Source organism: Calliopsis andreniformis, chromosome 7 (assembly GCF_051401765.1).
Source record: "Calliopsis andreniformis isolate RMS-2024a chromosome 7, iyCalAndr_principal, whole genome shotgun sequence".
Classification (NCBI taxonomy): Eukaryota; Metazoa; Arthropoda; class Insecta; order Hymenoptera; family Andrenidae; genus Calliopsis; species Calliopsis andreniformis.
The window spans coordinates 2,195,424-2,204,978 of NC_135068.1; the positions used below are offsets into that span (position 1 = coordinate 2,195,424).

Sequence of the window (9,555 nt, forward strand, 5' to 3'; positions counted from 1 at the left end):
TGATGTGAGCTCGCAGTTTTTTGTTTGCTTCGGATGTGAAGTGCTGAGTTCAGTCCGTTTCAACGAGTGTGAAGGTCCAGTTGTGACTCCGTTTTGAGTTTCTTATAGTTTTTCTTTACTGTGTTAAGATTTTGTGCGATCTCATTAAGCGTGTCGAGTTACACGAGTGATATAGTGCCGTCAAATTGGGTTCAAGGTGTCGGGCTGCACCCTCGAATGGTACCATTGAGATCGTGCCTTGGCTGCACAAGTTTGTGAGGTTCATAACCTCTGTGCCTTACTGCACTCTATTGTGAGGTGTTGTGCCTTGCTGCACGCATTGCCGTGCCAAGCTGTGCCCTGCTGCACCATTATTGTTGGTCGGGCCCTCCTCGCTGAGAGTATCTAGTTTGGAGTGATCAACTCGCTGGGACGCCCGGTTCACGCGCCATCATCGATCCATATATCGATACCAGAGTCCTGTTACGGCAGACTTCATCACTACCACGCCTTGATTAAATATTTTTGATCCTTCGAGCCGGATATTAGAGAGCGGTTAAACACGAAAAACCAGGCCGAACAATGAGGCTCGATCACGTCAAGTTTAGAGTGGATCAAAAGTTAGTACAGAGTGATGAATTATTGCAAGCCTATGAGAACTTTCTCGGAGCCGGCTCGCTTACTCGCCATCGAGTTGAGGTACGTTTACAGGCGGTCAAAGAACAGTGGGAAGAATTCCACGTAGGTGACCGTGCTGTCCACTTAGCTGTATCAAAATTATCTATCGATGAACAACACAAGGTAAAGCTTCTTCCTTATTTTTCCCAAAATCTATATTTCACAACACGTGAAAATTACTTGGAGACTGTTGCGAAAATGACAGCGCTATTGGATGAACTGCAAACCGATTTAATTCAACAATCACCTAGTCGATTCGTGTCTCAGCCTACGACCGTTTCCACCTTTCATCAGGGTCCGAGACTTCCGAGAATTAATTTACCAAAATTTGACGGCTCCCTATCAGAGTGGTTGCCTTTCAGGGATATGTTTATGTCATTAGTTGTATCCAACTCTAATGTTACCCCAGTTGAGAAACTACAATATCTCAAGACCAGTCTTATCGGATCAACGTCGCACTTATTAAACAACACCGCGATAACTGCAGACAATTTCGCACAACCTTGGGCTTCGGTCAACTGCTTTTACGAAAACGAACGGCAGTGGTGAATTCAACATTATAATCATTATTTTCGTTAAGAAAGATGACGAAGGAATCAGCATTTGAGATGGAGCATCTATACACTTCAGTGATGCAAATTTATCGAACGTTAGAATCCCTCAATCGACCGGTTCATTCGTGGGAAGATATTTTAGTATTCATGATGATCCGCAGACTGGATCTTGAATCTGTCAAAGCATGGGAACATCATTTAGGTTCCTCAAAAAGTTCCCCATCCTGGAGGCAATTCCGAGATTTTTTATTGACAAAAATGTTCTCACTGCAAGCGTTTGAAAGGTCGCTACCAAGAAAACAACGTGAGCAACCCCGAGTTCCGACCGCGAGGTCTCATTTTGTCAGTTCATCACTGCAAGATAAACCAGGAAAATTTTGTCTGATGTGCAAAGAACAGCACTACCTCGCTTACTGCCCTAACTATCAGCAAAAGAGCATCAAACAACGTTTAGATTTTGTCACTAACAAAAACCTATGCTTTAACTGTCTCTGCAAAAAAAAAGCGCTGCACTAAATGCGGTAAGCGACATCATTCGACTTTGCATCAAATGTCATCTACAAGCAATCGAAAACCGTCAACCGATAATCAACCTTCTTCATCTGCGTCAACCAATCTTCCGTCCAGTCAGTTATGTCCTACCACAGAACTCATGCTAAACCCAGTCCGTCACGCACGTTCAACGACATCTGCCATTAACTCAATTATTTTATTAGCCACTGCACGAGTCAGGATCTTCAACCGTCATGCTCAAAATGTCCTTGCACGCATTTTACTAGATCAAGGATCAGAAGTGTCGTTAGTGACAGAGAATTTGGTGCAACAACTTTGCATTCCAAGAAAGGCTTCACATGTTCTACTCAGAGTCGGAAATCAATGTACGGGGAATACCCGGGAACTTGTGACATTGACTCTAAAGCCACATTTCGATTCCTCTTTCGATATCTAGCGCATGTACTGTCAAAATTAACCACCATGATCCCAGCAGCCCCAACCGTGAACTCTGCATGGCCTCACATTCAAAACCTTCCGTTAGCAGATCCTCAGTTTGGACAGCCCGGATACATCGATATCATAATTGGTGCCGACGTGTATGGACAGTTACTGGACGGCCCTATCCTTCAAGGACCTTCCGATTCATCCATTGCTCAGACTACAAAATTCGGATGGATACTTTCAGGTCCCACTAAAGCTCTATCTAGTCTCCAGGAAATACACATGCACCAATGTTCTGTTGAAGCCGATCTATCGGAGTTGCTGGAGCGATTTTGGCATCAGGAAGAAATTTGTCCCCCTTCATCAGGTGGCTCCTTGTCAATGCTAGAACACACCTGCGACGACCACTTTGCTAGAACTCATACACGCGATCCCACGGGACAGTATATCGTCCGGCTAACATTTAAGGCACCCTTTGACCAGTTAGGAGATTCAAAACCAGCCGCCCTTCGCATGCTGCGACACCTTCATACTAAATTTCAGAAAGACCAGATGCTCTTCCAGTCCTATACCACGTTCCTGTCAGAGTATAAAAACCTCCATCATATGGTTGAAGTGTCAGCCAACGAGTCTGATCCTGACCATTCCTTTTACTTGCCTCGTCGCAGGGTACTAAAAGAATCGAGCACAACTACAAAATTGCGAGTTGTTTTTAATGGATCTTGCAAGGTGATTAATGGGTTTTCCTTAAACGACATTCTCCACACGGGACCTAAACTCCAGACAGATATATTCGACGTCCTACTCTGATTTCGTCGCTTTCATTTTGCCTATGCCTGTGATATTGAGAAAATGTACTGCTAAATGAATGCCCATACTACCGATCAACCTTTCCAACGGATTTATTGGACGGATAACAATAATCTTCTAACATATCAGCTTACTACAGTCACCTATGGACTTGCGTCTGCCCCATATCTAGCACTGAAGACCGTTCAGCAATTGATTTAGGATGAAGGTCGGAAGTACCCATCCACGGTTGATGTAATGTCACACACGCGGTACGTTGACGATATTTATGGAGGAGCGGACACTATCGAAGAAGCACAATCACAGGCCTCCCAGTTAAACAACCTGTGCATGGCGGGCGGCTTCCCTCTACGGAAATGGGCAACTAACTATCGTCCGACGCTGAAACATATCCCGGAACAACATCATCACCAAACTCCTTCCATAGATATTCCACAACCGGTTATACCCGCCTTAGGTTTATCTTGGAACACTATCACAGATATGTTGCATTTTAGATTAGACACCTCGGTCGCCAACCACATCACTAAAAGGACACTGTTATCACGGATAGCTCAGATTTTTGACACCCAAGGGCTCTTATCCCCTGTGACTATTCAAGCTAAAGTCTTCATGCAAACTTTGTGGATACTAAGACTGGCATGGGATACTCAATTATCCGAACCACAGGTACAGGAATGGCATCGAGTCTCTCAAGCAATGTGTGGTGTAGAAACGATCAAAATTCCTAGATGGATCAAGACTACGGCTACTGGAGCCAGTGAACTCCACGGATTTTGTGACGCATCCCAAACTGCGATGGCAGCCGTCGTTTATCTTCAAACAGTTCAATCCAACAATGAGATCAATGTAGCCATTCTTTGTTCAAAAACGAAAGTCGCTCCGTTAAAACGTATGACGATCCCACGTTTGGAACTTACTACCGCAATTATGTTGACACGCCTAGTCGCACCTGTCCAAAATTTGTTTAATTGGCGACATTCATCGTGTCACCTCTGGACAGACTCGTCAATCGTTCTCACTTGGTTGAACAACCACTCGTCACGTTGGCAGGAATTTGTTTACAATAGAGTCTGCTTGATTCAGGAAACCCTGCCTACTGCTATTTGGAATCACATTGCCGGCAAATGCAACCCAGCTGACTGTGCAACCAGGAGGTTATCAGTCGAACAGCTTCAGAATCATCAAACTTGGTGGTCAGGCCCATCATGGCTGTTGGAAGACAAATCGTGTTGGCCAACATTCGCTGGTTCTGTCCCCCCTCTGAAACATCTCTCAGAGAAACGAAATCGGTCACGTACCACCATTCTACACACAACCGCCTCAGTTTCGATATGGAATTTGATCTTCCGATACTCGTCAATCAAGCGGCTCCTACGCATGACCGTGATTTGTAAACGAGTTTTACAACGTGCGAGAAAAATCCCTAACACATCCCTACAATTCGCGATTCAACCGCAAAAGTTGGAGGACTATCAACGTTATTGGATTCGGACAACTCAACGTATTCATTTTGCTACTGAATTTACATTACTCGAAGGGAATCCGGACTTACCTAAGTCAAACCCCCTAACGAAGTTGTCTCCGTTCAATAACACTCATCAATTGCTGCGTGTTAAGGTACGTTTGGAAAACTCGCCATTAGGTGATAAGGTCCAACATCCATAAATCATACCACGACAGTACCCACTGAGTTCTCTTATCATTCAAGAGGCACACGAACGGACGCTTCATGGAACCACACAAGACACCCTCAGTTATCTTCGGAACACCTACTGAATCATTGGTGGGAGAGCTCCTGTTCGGTCATACGTACTCAAGTGTGTCAAATGTACTCGCTACCGCCGTTTACAGGCTCAACAATTGATGGGTCAGCTGCCTCCGTCTCGAGTGAATCCCTCCCGGGCATTTCTTCACATTGGACTAGATTACGCAGGCCCATTTACCCTCAAAACTTGAAAAGTCAAAGCAACGCGCACCTACAAGGCCTGAGTGGCCCTATTCGTTTGCCTTTCCACATCCGCCATCCATGTGGAACATGTGACGGATTACACTGCGGACTCCTTTATTGCCGCATATAAGCGTTTCACTGGTCGCAGAGGAATCTGTGCCACGATTACCAGTGATTGTGGAACAAATTTTAAAGGAGCGGATCAGAAGCTAAAGGACTTATTCTCAAAATCATCCGCTCAGCTCAAAGAACTTGCCTCGCTTCTTGCAATGGATGGAATTGTGTGGAACTTCAATCATTCAGACACCCCACATTTTGGCGGAAAGTGGGAAGCTGGAGTGAAATCCGTGAAACATCATTTGAAGCGCGTAACAGGGAATGCTATCTTAACCTATGAAGAAATGTCCATCCTTTTGATCAAAATCGAAGCCGTACTTAATTCTCGCCTGTTATGCCCCCCGACGGATCATCCGGCTGACTTAGAGGTGCTGACCCCAGGCCATTTTCCCATTGAACAACCTCTGACATTGGTTCCAGAACCAAACATGATCCATGGCGACCATCCACCAATTCTCCGCTGGCAACGGATAACTCAAATCCTTCAAAGTTTCTGGGCCAAGTGGCTGAAAGGATATCTACAACATTTCCAGGCGATGTACAAATGGAACAAATCCTCTCCGAATCTAATAATTGAGACCGTAGTGCTCATCCTCGATGATAGGTACCCCCCGTCAAAGTAACCACTAGGTCGTGTTGTCCACACCTATCCTGGGTCGGATGGTCTTGTACGAGTGGTTTCGATCAGAACCAGTACGTCTCTCATTAAGTGGCCTGTCACCAAAGTCTGTCCTTTACCTATAACCGCCGTCCGAGAACAATTCCTTGCCTGCGACAATGAAGGCGGGCGGCAATGAATAAAGAGTAAATCATATGATGAAGGGCTCAAGAAACCAGAGGAGCAGGGGTGTTATCATCATAGGCACGACGGTGATGTTAGCTCGCAGTTTTTTGTTTGCTTCGGGTGTGAAGCGCTGAGTTCAGTCCGTTTCAACGCGTATGAAGGTCCAGTTGTGACTCCGCTTTGAGTTTCCTATAGTTTTTCTTTGCTGTGTTAAGATTTTGTGCGGTCTCATTAAGCGTGTCGAGCTACACGAGTGATATAGTGCGATCGAATTGGGTTCAAGGTGTCGGGCTGCACCCTCGAATGGTACAATTGAGATCGTGCCTTGGCTGCACAAGTTTGTGAGGTTCATAACCTCTGTGTCTTGCTGCACATTGTCCTGCTACCGTGCTTTGCTGCACTCTGTTGTGAGGTATTGTGCCTTGCTGCACTCTATTGTGAGGTGTTGTGCCTTGCTGCACGCATTGCCGTGACAAGCTGTGCCCTGCTGCACCATTATTGTTGGTCGGGCCCTCCTCGCTGAGAGTATCTAGCTTGGAGTGATCAACTCGCTGATACGCCCGGTTCACGCGCCATCATCGATCCATATATCGATACCAGAGTCCTGTTACGGCAGACTTCATCACCACTAGGCCTTTATTAAACAGTAAGAGATTTAAAAGGGTCTGATGCTGATCCAACTGAAAGTGAAATAATTTGCTACGTATTGCTAACTATGCCGAGTTCATATGAAAACGTGGTTACTGCCATTGAAACTTTATCTGATAAGGAACTGTCGATTGAGTTCGTAAAAAATCGATTAGTACAAGAAGAAATTAAAAGAAAGGGGCTACAAGAAAAAGAAGAAGAAAGAAGTCAAGCATTTATGAATAAGAAACCACATTCTAGTAAACAAAGATTTCCCTTTTACTGCTACAACTGTGGAAAGAAAGAACATAGAAAGGAAGAATGTTGATTCAAGCCAAAGAAGCAAATATTGAGAGAATTTAAAACAAAGAAGGCAAATGCCAACTCCAGTGAGGTAAAATATTAAGTATGTTTCTTGGCAAACATCAATAATGCCAGAAATGAAAAAGAAGGTCAGTATATTTATTTTTATGTTAATTCTCGTTATGTTGGCGCCACTGATCATTTAATAAATTTAGATCGATATTTCAATTACTATATAAATTTAAGAAATCCAATAAAAGTGAATGTAGCGAAGGAAGGAGAGTCTCTTACTGCAATAAAAGTTGGGACAATTTCAACAGAAGAAGGTAAAATCAAAAATGTTCCAAACGTTCCGAACTTAAGCAGCAATTTATTATCAATGAATAAAATAGAATCAGCAGGATTTGAAATAAAATTTAAGAATGGCAAGATAATAGTTCATAACAAAGAGAAAATAGTCAAGAAAGGATACAGGAAAGATGGTTTATATGAAGTCAAATTCAAACAGAACGAAATATCTGCTCAGAAGGCATACTCGATACCTGAAAAGGATTAAGTTTGGCATAGACGTCTTGGACATGCATCAATGGATAAAATGAAGAGATTAAAGAAGAGAAATCTAATAGACTGTAAAATGAATGGCGAAGAAATAATATGCGAATCGTGTCTCAAAAGTAGGCAAACCAGATTACTTTTTAATCATACTGAACATAACGTTAACAGAACATTGGTATTGTGTATTAAGTTCATGAAAACCGAGCCAGTTATGTTAGATTAATTTCGAGCCGCTAGGAGTCTCCCGTTTAGGAGTTGTCTGTCACTGTTCTCTGTTACATTATTGTAGTTTTTGTCCTAATGAGATAAAGAGTATGTTCGTTGCTGAGAAATGTGTCAAGAACAGTTATTTCTCTGTTGTAAGAAGATACAATAATTGGAATTAATCCATTCAGATCTATGTGGTTTGTATCTCGACTATTGGCTGCTGTCACCAGTGCAGATAATTTGGGAGCCTGCACTCTCCAGAGAAGGATGTGAATTTAACTAGTAGGGCCGCTTTGAGTAAGTCTATGCGACTTATAGCTCGGGATGATTGAAGGTTTAAAATAAATCTCGCACTATTGCGGTACTGATTCTCATTTTATTATTATTCGAAATCAAAATACAAGATTGGGAATATTTCTTTTGATGGAGAGTCTGAGCGTGTATTTTTTTATCTGTTTCTAGTTCTATTTGTTCGAACAGTTTCTCTTCTAAATATGTCGCCGGAGGCGCAGGGGGTGCCGTTGCCGGAAAAAGTTGACTTATGGCGAGGAAATTTAGCTCGCACTCCATAAAGCAGTGTTCTGGTATCGCTACGTCGTTTGCGAAAGGGGTTGGATCGTATGTCTCTTTTTCTTCCCTTTTCTTTTGCCGGATTATAGCCCGTCGTATACGGCGATTTTCAGCCCTTAACTTCCTCTGTACTCCTCCTCTTAGTTTTCCTTCACTCATTCTTTATTTGTTATGATGCGTAGTATTCCTTGGTACAATCTGGTTCTACACTCCTTGGTACTAACTACTAGACGATGTACACTGGTTGAGGTCTGAACGTTAACTGAACTGCACTGCTCGGTAGCTGAGCTTCAATTGACTGCTCGGTAGTGCGGTCCGTGGCTTTTATAGCCCGACGAACTGTTTATCAAGACTGCACGTGCATCCTGCTTGCTGGTGTGTCAGCAAAGATAACTCGCAGGTGTTCGTGTTATCTGACTCCCAAGGAGATATCTGCACGTGTTTTGTCTTGGGAACGAGTTCGTTAATGATTATCGGTATCCCTTACGTTGCGGAATATGCAGCTGCACATTTCCTATCGTGTGGGGTATCCGATATCGGGTGCACGTGTGTTCAGTTGTCCTTCAGTCCGAGGGACTTCCACACGGTCCCGAAGACCGAGAGTGGGGAATCCTATGCTCCTGACGAGGTTTACTCATTCGGTGCCGCGCCGCGGAACAGTTCGGACGTTCTCCACTCTTGGTTTAACAGTATAGTACTTATAATATATATATTCAGTGTGATTTCTCAATCGTAACTTCTGTTTCGGAGTGCGTTTTACAGTGTCGATTGAGCAACCATCCTGGATCCTTACGTAGCGTGATGTGTCGAGTGAGTGTATTTTGTGTGTTTATGCTCGGTTTATTGCCGAACTGTGAGTTTTATCAAGTTAGTGGGTATTGTTCACGCTAAAGTAAGGTATAGCTTAAATTAAACTTTAATGAATTTTTGCTCGAAAACGGTTTGACAGATCTCGCTCGTTTTGGTCTTATTGAATAGCGTTTGCGGAATAGTATCTCTCTGAATTTTTCCAGATTTTTAGTTTGAATTTTACGAGTGGTGTCATATTACATCTGACCCTGAAGGAGTGAATTTTGCTTATATCTGAGTGTTGTTTTGTGTTGGTCTGGGTTAGGTCTGGGTTAGATCCAGGTGCCGCCTGTATGTGGGAGTGGTGCGGGCCATGGCCCTATACGGATGTCCCGTGTGGGCCCGCGGCCCGGTGGTCAGCCGGAGCGCGCGGTGCAAATTGCGCCGCGTGCAGAGGCTAATGGCCATCCGGGTCGTGCGTGGCTACCGCACCCTACCCCACGAAACGGCGGCGGTTCTGGCGGGTGTCGTCCCCTTCGACATCCAGGCGGAGGCACACGCCGATGTATATCGGCGTCTGCAAGCCCTCCGTCTGGACGGGGACGCCCCGCCGGACGCGACGGTCGAGGCAGAGATGAAGCGCCAGTCCCAAAGATCCGCCCGCGAAATATGGCGGCGTCAGCTCCAGCGGAGCG

General features: G+C 44.4%; 3 protein-coding genes across 3 annotated transcripts; all 3 read left to right on the forward strand.

The window, feature by feature from the left end:
• The first annotated feature begins 1,727 nt into the window (after positions 1-1,727).
• On the forward strand, positions 1,728-3,015 carry LOC143181884 (uncharacterized). Its single transcript, XM_076382542.1, has 4 exons — positions 1,728-1,732; positions 1,776-2,089; positions 2,131-2,887; positions 2,931-3,015. The coding sequence occupies exons 1-4, from the start codon at positions 1,728-1,730 to the stop codon at positions 3,013-3,015; spliced, it is 1,161 nt and encodes a 386-aa protein (XP_076238657.1).
• LOC143181885 (uncharacterized) lies at positions 3,012-4,824 on the forward strand. The gene is made up of 3 exons (XM_076382543.1): positions 3,012-3,128; positions 3,159-4,610; positions 4,669-4,824. Exons 1-3 carry the CDS (start codon positions 3,012-3,014, stop codon positions 4,822-4,824), a joined length of 1,725 nt encoding a protein of 574 aa, XP_076238658.1.
• LOC143181886 (uncharacterized) lies at positions 4,824-5,822 on the forward strand. Its single transcript, XM_076382544.1, has 4 exons — positions 4,824-4,847; positions 4,894-4,997; positions 5,057-5,644; positions 5,714-5,822. Exons 1-4 carry the CDS (start codon positions 4,824-4,826, stop codon positions 5,820-5,822), a joined length of 825 nt encoding a protein of 274 aa, XP_076238659.1.
• Positions 5,823-9,555: the final 3,733 nt, after the last annotated feature.